Source organism: Zeus faber (genome assembly GCF_960531495.2).
Source record: "Zeus faber genome assembly, chromosome: 13".
NCBI classification, from domain to species: Eukaryota; Metazoa; Chordata; class Actinopteri; order Zeiformes; family Zeidae; genus Zeus; species Zeus faber.
Window position 1 is genome coordinate 95,001 of NC_137198.1, and position 10,858 is coordinate 105,858.

General features: G+C 44.1%; 1 protein-coding gene across 1 annotated transcript in view; it reads left to right on the forward strand.

Moving 5' to 3' along the window:
- The window catches only part of manba (mannosidase, beta A, lysosomal), a gene marked incomplete at its 5' end in the record, with an annotated part of 15,341 nt that extends 4,803 nt beyond the window's left edge, over positions 1–10,538 (forward strand). The window contains 12 exons of the mRNA XM_080012670.1: positions 161–330; positions 581–691; positions 968–1,119; positions 2,617–2,734; positions 3,332–3,418; positions 3,649–3,816; positions 5,222–5,440; positions 6,705–6,869; positions 7,098–7,242; positions 7,435–7,577; positions 7,851–8,111; positions 9,993–10,538. Of these exons, the coding sequence (XP_079868796.1) occupies positions 161–330; positions 581–691; positions 968–1,119; positions 2,617–2,734; positions 3,332–3,418; positions 3,649–3,816; positions 5,222–5,440; positions 6,705–6,869; positions 7,098–7,242; positions 7,435–7,577; positions 7,851–8,111; positions 9,993–10,217 (1,964 nt within the window). The 3' untranslated portion in view covers positions 10,218–10,538. The remainder of the gene's footprint in view (positions 1–160; positions 331–580; positions 692–967; positions 1,120–2,616; positions 2,735–3,331; positions 3,419–3,648; positions 3,817–5,221; positions 5,441–6,704; positions 6,870–7,097; positions 7,243–7,434; positions 7,578–7,850; positions 8,112–9,992) is intronic.
- Between the last annotated feature and the right edge of the window lie 320 nt (positions 10,539–10,858).

Here is a 10,858-nt window from a genome sequence, read left to right on the forward strand (position 1 = left end):
TCACTTTCCTCTGGCATCTTAAAATGTTCTTGTAGTAATGTGGGGGGTACTGCTAAATTTAACCTTGTATACAGTCTTTGCATTGTCTTTATATTTGCATTACTTATTCATCAAGCTTCATTTTTTCTATATTTGAAATCCTCTCTCTCTGTCCATCCAGACCGGACTCTCTCTCAGTGGAGTCTTCAGATCGAGCTCCTCGTCGAGGCCGTCGAGACGATGAAGGGACAAGTCACTCTCGCCATCCCGGAGCTGGCGTCAGAACAGACTCTGCGAGCGTCGTTTCTCCCGGGAAAGACCCGAAATATCTACACGCTGCACATAAACACGGTGCAGCCACATTGAAGTGTGGAAAATAAGGCGCAGAAGTCTACAAAAATACTCATCACTGTCAAAATAGACGAGTTTGATGCCTAATAGAGTAGTTGTTTTCAATTTGAATGTTGGCTCTTCTCCCATGCACATGAAAGATCCTGCTTGTGAGAGGAGCTCTTCCCCACATAGACCTTCCTTCTCGTCTTCTAAATGCATTGTTCAGTGTCGGGAGCTGCTTTGAGTAAATGTTTGGGGTGTTTTCCAGAACAGCGGGGTGGAGTTGTGGTGGCCACACGGTCATGGTGAGCAGCGCTTCTACCGCCTCAGTGTCAGTGGCCTCCTGGACACACATTTCCCCTTCAGTGCAGACTCCAAGGTTTGGGAACTACTCTGTCTTTGCGATTAACATTCACATCAAAATAACATTTATTAAAGACTAAAACTGAATAATTTTGAGTTCTTGTGGGTTTTTTTCTGGGTGTGCTTTCTGAGTAGAGGTAGATGTTGGGGATGCTGTTGATTTCGATGTGAAATATGGGTTTGTGGAGCTCTTTGAGATTGTGCTGTGGTTAAGGGCTGAATAAATAAACTTTTAAAGTTATACTTTGCTTTCCTTGTAAATTGGGTTATGCATATGACTGTGTGTTTTTAGGTATATTTCCGCACTGTGGAGCTGGTCCAGGAGCCCATCCAGGGTTCTCCAGGCCTGAGCTTCTATTTCCGCATCAACGGGAAGGCGATCTTCCTGAAGGGCTCCAACTGGATCCCAGCCCACGCCTTCCAGGACCTGGTCACTCTAGCCGTGTGAGTGGGAGTCCAAAGCACTTTTAATCATTTGTGATATGATTTGTGGTAGTTTCACCTGCCACACGCCACCCAAGTGGCATTTTCAGGGCCCTCCGGCACACAGACACAGATGATGGGGTTGTAGAGACAGTTTATTGTAGAGAGTGGGCTGGGTGGAACACCCCGAGGAGCATATGGACAGCATGTCATGATAAGGGCTCCTCTTCTGTGTGTGTGGGGGGGATGGGGGTTTAACCTGTTGCTCATTAGACCAATCAACAAGCAACAGGTATACAGCCACACTGATCCTGGGCCCCAATTATCTAGGCCCAGGACAGGTGTGGCTGCTCAAACCACTCCAAGGTTTGAGCAACCACATGATTCTATCATCTGATATCGTGTCTTGTACAATTCATCTACTGACATGGTCCCTATGACAGAAAGTAGGTCTGTACCGACTAATTTTGTCAGTCGAATCAGATTCGGCTGTTCAATGCGAATATTCGACTATTGCGGGGGGGCACGAGCGATCCGACGGACCCGGTATTAAACGGGCCAACAACCGTAGTATCAATAACCTCTGACGTTACCGATACTGCTAATGGTATTGGAAGAATAACAAAAAATTGATTTTCTATTTTTTTTTACTATATAACACATTTCTAACTTGCGATAGGATTAAGATATTCGTCTAAGAAGAATTTTTCGCTATTATCAGAAGAGCCATCTCTCCTTTCTCTCTTTCCTGCTCCATCGCTGGGCATATGCTTGATTTGTGGCTCCTTCTGCCCAGCTCTCTTACACGCACCAGGAGACCCTGTTCTGAGTGCGTGACAATGGCACAGTGAGCGCAGATTGCTCCCCGACCTCCCCCTCTCCATGCGTAATGTGCAGAATATAAAACAGTGTTAATTCTGCTCTTAATTTTTTTTTGTTTTTCTCTTAAAATCAAAACAAAAGAACCATTAAGAGTACCGTTTAAGTGCCGGGTTACATTTCACTGCATATATGTATGGAAGTATGTATATGTATGTGACAAATAAAAATCTTGAATCTTGAATCTTGGGTTGATAAGCAGTATCTATAGGAGTAGTGGTACCATTAAAATCGTAACTATACCAATCCCTACTCATGCCCCATTCCTCCAAAACAACTAAAAACACACTGTATTTAGTTGGTTATTTAAAGAAAGGGGGCGTGGCTATTGGGGCGCATGAAGAGCTGTGCTCGCGGACAATTCACTCATATAAAAATATATTTATGATTCTCCTTATTCATAATTCCTCATTGAAAAGTTATGTTATCGTTGTTAAACGACTGCTCGACTTGAATCTCAGACGACTGACGGGTTTCCGACTGATGATTTGACTCATCGGCTCTTAGGGAGCAGCCATAATAGGAAGACAGCAAAGTAGGTTTTGTAAAATTCAGTCAACACAGGAAAAAATGCAGAGTTTCACACGTCACATTTAATTATATTCTGATCATGTATGTGTTTATTTCTGCGCGTTATAGCGTAAGAAACTTACTGAAGTCGGCGGTGGAGGCCAACATGAACGCCCTGCGGGTGTGGGGAGGAGGAGTGTATGAGCAGGATCTGTTCTACAGCATCTGCGATGAGCTGGGGATCATGGTATACACACACATATACACACACACACACACACACACACACACACACACCATCAGGGCCAGTCAATTCCTGTTAGGCGACTTGGAGCCAGTTTAGGTTGTTACTTGCTGTTATTATGGTAATTGCATGCTGGGAGGTGCTCTCTGCAAATCAGATATCCACTGTGTTTTAAAGATTAATTTAATGAAATTAAAGGAAATGACGATTGATGTAAACAAATCCTCTCCATCACACTGTCTTCCGAGAAACTATTTTGACATCGAACTGCAGTGGACGAGAAATAACAAAATTCACATTCCAGGGAGTTTTCAGATTCACTTCCAGGTAACTGACCTGTGATTATTATTGCAGCCCTGCCTCTAATTGATCGCACGGGGAAAGGCTTTTACTTATTTCTGTATTTGACAATTAACATTTTCTAATTAATGTTTATTTTTAAATTTGCAATTGTTTTTCTATGGTGAAAAAGAATAACTTCAACAAAACTAGTACAGGTTTCAAGGGATGAGGTCACATGGTCATATTGGAGAAGATATTGAAGAAGGATAATGGAGGATGATGGAGTACTTTCCTTTATCTGCTGACTCTCTGTCCCAGGTTTGGCAGGACTTCATGTTCGCCTGCGCTCTGTATCCAACAGAGAAGGATTTCATAGAAACTGTGAGAGAGGAGGTGGTTCAACAGGTGAGTGTCTGTCTATCTTATCTCCACCTAGTATGTCTCTCGCTCTCTCTCTGTCTCTCTTAGTAAGAATCAATAATTGTATAAAGCTTCCAGACACAGCAAGTGTCTAAATAACTTACCAGGATGATCTAATATTTTATAGTACTACTGGTATACTAGTATAGCCGTATACTACTGTGTATGCTGCATCTCCCCAGTAAAGCCAGGTCTCACTTTTTCTTGTGGCCCAGGTGTCGCGTCTCAAGTCCCACCCCTCCATCGTGGTGTGGAGTGGAAACAACGAGAACGAGGCTGCCCTGGCAACCGACTGGTTTGGAATCCCTGTGTCCCAGAAGCCCAGATTCCACCAGGACTACATCACGCTGTACGTGAAGAACATCAGGGCTATTGTCCAGGAGGTGAACCACCAGTCAATCATGTTTAAAACCGGCAGAAATGTAATATCCGAGTATTGGCCACAAATTTAAATTGATATCCAAAACCTAAAAACGCCTGGTCCTCCTTATTGTCAGACTGGTATCGGTGACGATATCGGTGACAATAGAGGTACCTTGACTTTGATACCGAAATACTTACTTACGTTTATGATTATGACGATTATTATTATTATTATTATTATTATTAATAATAATAATAATAATAATAATAATAATAATAATAATAATAAAAAAAACAACATTACATTTACATTTAGTCATTTAGCAGACGCTTTTATCCAAAGCGACTTACAAGGGAGAATAACATTCAAGCTACATTGCGACAGAGATTAGTGTAACAACAACATTAGTGTAACAAAAAATACTGCTAGGTAGTTCTAAGTAACTGTAGGTTAGGACCGGAGGTACTCACTGAAGAGCTGGGTCTTCAAGTGCTTCTTAAAGACAGAGAGGGAGGTCCCTGCTCTGGTCATTTTTGGCAGCTCGTTCCACCAACGTGGAACTACAAATGAGAATAGCCTGGATTGCCGTGGCTGTATGGCCGGCAGAGCCAGGCGACGCTCATTTGACGAGCGCAGCATCCGGGGGGCAACATGTGCTCTTACAAGAGCATTTAAGTAGGTGGAGCATTCCCAGCAATCACTCTGTAGGCCAGCATAAGAGACTTGAACTTGATGCGAGCGGCTACAGGTAACCAGTGGAGCTCGATGAGCAGCGGAATGACATGTGCCCTCTTACAGCGGATATACTGAGCTATGAGACCGCTGCAAAATCAAATGTCTGCCTAACTTCATAAATAATTATTTTCATACCCTTTGATTGTGTGGGCAAGAGCACACAACTTTTGTGTGGCACCGCGGACCACTTTTTCCACTTTAAACTCTTCCCTGTTGCTACTCTTAAATGCCTACTCCTTTTTCAAACAAAGTCGTCGAAGTTTAGCTGTGAACCAGGGCTTGTCATTGTTATAACTCACCCTGGTGCGTGTCGGTAAAGAGCTGTACTCTCAGAGGCTGATGACGTCTCAGCGTCTGTGATCCAGACTGTGATTCGAGTTGTGGACAGTGGTGTCGCGGTGATCCACTGTGTTCTCCTGCTCTGCTCGGACAGTTAGTAAACTGCTTGTTTTTCAGGAGTTCCTGTCTTATATTCCCTTGTGTGCCGTGTCGCACAATAATGATGTAATGACGTATGACAAAGTTACGATTGTCTGTAACCAATCGGTACCCTGCAGTGTTTTAACTTGACCGTTTTGTACCGTGTCAGGCAATGATGACCCAGTGATGAATCTCTCTGTGACCAAATATAAATATGGAGGGCTTAAGACCACAAACTACACACATTAACTGAGAGGCTGCTCCCCCAGGAGGACCAGAGCCGGCCCTTCCTGGTCTCTAGTCCCACCAACGGGGCCGAGACCCAACAGGAGGGCTGGGTGGCGGCGGACCCCTACGACCAGCACTACGGAGACACACACTTCTACAAGTACAACCTGGACTGCTGGGACTGGAGCGCCCTACCCCGGCCACGCCTCGCCTCTGAGTACGGCTTCCAGTCTTGGCCGTCCTTCTCCACCCTGCAGCAGGTGACCTTCACTCTGGTCCTAAATCTGCTTTGTTCTGTTAAACCACTGTTTTCAGGAGATCTTTGGTCAAAATGTAATGTGACAACTTATTACTTATTACTGTTATTTGTCAATATGTAAAACAAATTGACACCTTGATATGTTTACCTCTAGATAATGTTTATTAATATGATGAAGTAGATTATATTGTCATTTTTATAAATATAATTCTGACCAATACCACGGGATTTCAATCTCACTGCAGTGTCAGTGCAATGCAGAACTAAACATTTCACAAAAAGACTAGTTTAAGGATTAGTCTAAAGTTTTAATTTTAAGAATTACTAATCAAGGAAAGATGGCTTCTGTTATTAATTTCTGATCTAAAGAAAAATAGACATGCCATGACAGAAATAACAAAAATGCACAGTTGAATAAAATTTAGCATAAAAAAAATAATTATTTTGTTAGCTGTTCCAGTTGCAAATGTATTTTAATTTTATTTTTTATTTTTTTTAACCTGTGCTGTCAGCAGGCTGGGCACACACGGGACTGTTGTATGCGCAGTTTATCTGCAAGTAGAGTTCAAATTCTCAACCTGCAAAGCCACTCTTTAATAATCATCAAGAACGGATTGCAATAATAACTCCTTTGCATGAAGGATGCCTCCTCCTTCTTGGAGAACAATCGTACCATGTGTAGATAAATAAACAACTTATCATCATGACTTCTCCGAGAGGGGGGCAATCACCACGGGTGAGACAAATGTGGCACGGTGGCGCAGTGCATTGCACTGCTGCCTTACAGCAAGAAGGTCCTGGGTTCGATTCCCGCCTGGGGCGCTGTTGGCACCGTGCTCTGGTGGGTTATCTCCTAAATAGGAGCCATTTTGTGTGGAGTTTGCATGTTCTCCCCGTGCTCACATGGGGTTTCCTCCACCTAATGTCAGAAAGGACCCCCACCAAAAACATGCACCCATCATCGTCTTACCAGCGATGGACACTTATCACCTGGTCCCCGGGCGCGTCCACGTACGCTGCCCACTGCTCCTGCTGTGGCCCCAGAGGAAGGACAAGCCAGGATGGGTCAAAAGCAGAGGATCCATTTTGTGTGTGTGCAAGCATGTGTTGTAGTGTGGTGTGTTGCGTGACGAATAAAGACTGTTTCTAAACCTAGACAAACCTTAAACAAGCCAAACACACCAGCTGCTAACTTATAAAAGTTGTTCAATATTATCGTCTATTGTTTTCCCCCGTTGTTGTGGTTGTTGTTTACTTTTTAACAGGTTACTGTGGAAACAGACTGGAGCTGGAGCAGCAACTTCACATCCCATCGACAACACCACCAGGACGGAAACCAGCAAATGTTACTGCAGACCGCGATGCATTTCCACCTGCCGAACTGCTCCGATCCTCTGAGGAGATACACGGACACTCTGTATTTAACGCAGGTGAGACACAGAACAGGACGCCCTTAGTGGCCCTCGCACAGTTAAGCAAACAGATGATCCTGATTGCTCGCAATCTATTACATGACCTTGGAGGCATCCTTGATTAATTTGGTGCTTCTCTGCTCAGCGACAAACACATTTCACATTCTTTCTAGCCTAGTCGGACGTCACAAGAATTAAACGATTGGGGGCCTTCAGGTTAAAACTTTTATATTGCTGAATGTGCAGGTGATGCAGGCTCAGTGTGTGAAGACTCAGACGGAGTTCTACCTGCGAAGTCGGAGCGAGGTCGTCGAGGGGAAAGGCCGCACGATGGGCGCCCTCTACTGGCAGCTCAACGACGTCTGGCAGGCTCCGTCCTGGTCCTCCATTGGTACGGGAATTTGTCATTGTTTTTAAGTTGATATTGCCTCAGTATGTCATGTATGTTTCACGCCTGCTTATTAAAACTTTGTACCGATTCAGTTTTGAGGGGAAACATGAGGTAAACCGGTTCCTGTTGTTTTATTAATTTGGGTGTGGTTTTTTTTTCTACCTACATTTAAGCTGTTCCTTTTCCCTCTAGAATTTGGCGGAAAGTGGAAAATGCTGCATTACTTTGCCCAGGACTTCTTTGCTCCCGTGCTGCCGGTGGGTTTTGAAGACGCCGGTTCCTTCGTCATCTACGCCGTCTCAGACATGGCTGACAACCTGACCCTCAGGGCGGCGGTACGTCAGCCTCCACACATCACAAAGAAAATCATGCTGTTTACTCACTGAATGTCAAATGAATGTGTAATAATACATTTTTGATATAGATGTTTTTACTCGCTGTGATTTAAACATGTATCCTTCACATTTGACCGCAATGTATAAGATAAATTCTCAATACAACAACACATTGTTTCCTATGTATCCTCCAAGAAATATAAGCAGCACATTCAAATTGAATCCTTTCTTTTATTGCAGTTTTAACACCCTGGTACGTCTCATTCCACACAGGTCTCTGTGTACGCCTGGTCCAGCTTGGACCCGGTGTGCGCGGTGCGGTCGGAGATGATTCTGGTGCCGGGCGGCAGCGCCGTGGCCGCCCTAAAGCGGCCCGTTGATGCCTTACTCGCTGGCTGTGGAAGCTGCAGCCGCCTCTCCTGCCTCCTCGTCTTCCACCTGGAGGACGGCGACGGCGGCCAACGTGGCCCGAGCAACCACCACTACCTGAGCTCCCCCAGAGAGGCCCAGGGAATACAGAAACCCAACTTCCGAGTAAGACACGATGCCTCTCTGTGTAATACTGTGAGAAAGGACAGTCTGTGAGGAGTGAGCATGGATACTCACGTAAACCCATCATACTCTCAGAAATAAAACTTTCAAGTGTCAGTCTGTCACATCGTCTGTCACTTTTCTCCAAAATCTTAACTTCCTTCCACCGATGGATTGATTTGTTTTCTTGTTCACCCGAGGTGGTGGGAATATTTTTTCTTCTCTTTCGTCAATCTTCATCCATATCGACAGTTGACTGACCACGGCTAGCTACCCTGCTTTAGCATATTCACTGCTGCTGCATTTCACTTCTTGTGCGTGGCAGACCCCGCCACCAACAATGAAAACTGCATATAGAGGAGCACATGTAGAACACTAGGCTTGGGCGATTCTATGCATGCACGCATAGAATGTTATGTGATAAATATGGTCTCCCCGTTAGAGGTGCAGATTTATTATTTACAAGTAAAGTATTTACACAAAAACATCCAGTTTTTACTAAATTAAGTCCCATAGAAACGGAAAGCAAAGGGGAGACACACAGTTTTTTTGGAATGGAACGGGACGGTCCCTTAACTCAGATGTGTTTTAAAAAATGTTGTTTTATACATGTATGAACAAAAACAAAAATAAATAGATGTAAAATAAAATCACATTGCACCGCTGTCTTGAAGAAAAAACAAAAAAAACCTCCGCTCCAATTCTCTGTTTGGAAAATGATGTTTTTCATTTTCCATACAAGTCAGAAACGAAGAAAACTAAATCAATCTCAATCTTTCTCTATGGGATGATATTATGTATTGCTATATCATAATCACAAGGTTTGTATATAGAGTGTGAGGCACGTGTCTGGGCAAGATATATTCATGAGGAACGTGTCCTCAGCGCACCTGCGATGTACGCACGGTGCTTCTGCGCTTTGCCGTGAGCCCAGAGCGGCAGAATGCCTAGAACTGGAGCTGGGGGCCCATGTGCCTCTTCTTTATTTATTTATTTATTTTATTTTATTTTATTTTTATTTATTTGGTTTATTTATTTATTTATTTTAAGCCCCTGCCCCTCAAAGTCCCTGCACGGGCCAGTAGAGCGGGGAAGTGAGATCCAATCACCAGTAGTTGTTCGACAGCTCTGAGAGGAGATTGAGAGGAGAGGAGGATTGTTCCCGGCGGATAAAAACAAATAAAATCGTCTGTCATCAATGTCACCACACGGGGTTGTACGGTGCGAGGTCCATCCCCAGGACCAACGGGGAAACCAGCGTGACCTTGGCTCTCCTCGGTGCCCAAGGCTCCAAGGAAGGCTCGCCGACTGGGGGGGGTGCGGGACAAGGCGGCCCAGGGGGGGACGCCTGCCAGCCGGGTTCTGTGGCACAGTGGGTCACCCTCTCTCCTTCCCGCACTGTCCCCCATTTACTCCTAGGGCGGCACCGCAGCGAGCCCTCAGACAGCTGCTCAAACCACACCGTCCCCACAACACAATCGGCTTAAAGTAATTGATGGATTAACATTGAACCACAAATACACCAACACAAAATACGATGCTGAACTTCACTTAGAATAAAGAGAACTTATACAATAATAAAAGATAATAATAAAGAGGACTTATACAGTAATAAAAGATAACAATAAAGAGGACTTTTACAATAATAAAAGATAACAATAAAGAGGTCTGAAACGAGTACATGACTGAAGTTTACTTTAGTTTCTCGAAAAAAAGTCTCTCTTTATAGTTTTCTAGAATCCAGATTACATGTTCCCTCCATTTGGGCTTGAGTGAGTTTAAAGGTGGTCACACAAAGGTGCTACCTTCTGCTTCTAGGCAGTAAGATTAAGTTCCTTTCTGTTGGGATCGGTGAAAGTTTGTCTGTTTCTCACTCTCTTTCAGGCTAAAGTCCAGGAGGACGGGACAGGGTTTGTCGTGGCCCTCCAGGCAGATTCCATCGCCCCTTTCGTCTGGCTGGATGTGGGGGGCGTCCCGGGTCGATTCAGCTCCAACGGGTTCCTGATGGTGTCCCAGAATAGGACGGTGGGTTTCCAGCCGTGGGGACAAACCAGCGTCCAGCAGCTCTCCAGAGCCCTCACCGTCACCTCTCTGAGGGACGTGTATTGACTGAAATGTAACTGTGTTGATCCTTGAGATCTGCCGCCGCGTGCTCCATTCAGTGTCTGATACAATCAACACTCGGTGATTCACTCAGTCACCATCAGCCAAATGGTTTGTGGGGGAGCAAACGGCAAGAGCAGCACTGAAAGATGTCATGTTGTTATTGATTTGTTATTTTCTCATGAGAATCGGTTTTTCAATTTACATAATATTATCTTTATTTCGCTGAAAACATTTCTCATAAAGAGAGCAGAGGAGTCTTCTATTTGCAGGGCCGTCTTTCTTTGTACATATTAAAACATGCAAACCAGAGCCACATGCTCAGCATTGAATTGTTTTATCATTTAATCTGTGGAGTGGACACATGCTGACAAGGGTTCCACAACCGGGGTTGTGTGTGTGTGTGTGTGTGTGTGTGTGTGTGTGTGTGTGTGTGTGTGTGTGTGTGTGTGTGTGTGTGTGTGTGTGTGTGTGTGTGTGTGTGTGTGTGTGTGTGTGTGTGTGTGTGTGTGTGTGTTGTATATAAATTAGCTGTTTCATTTATTTTTGACATAATATATATTTATTGGTTTAGACTTAATATAATTTTTAAATTATATGTTCTAGTATATACATGTCTCGTGTTGTAGATATAATTTTCCACTCAA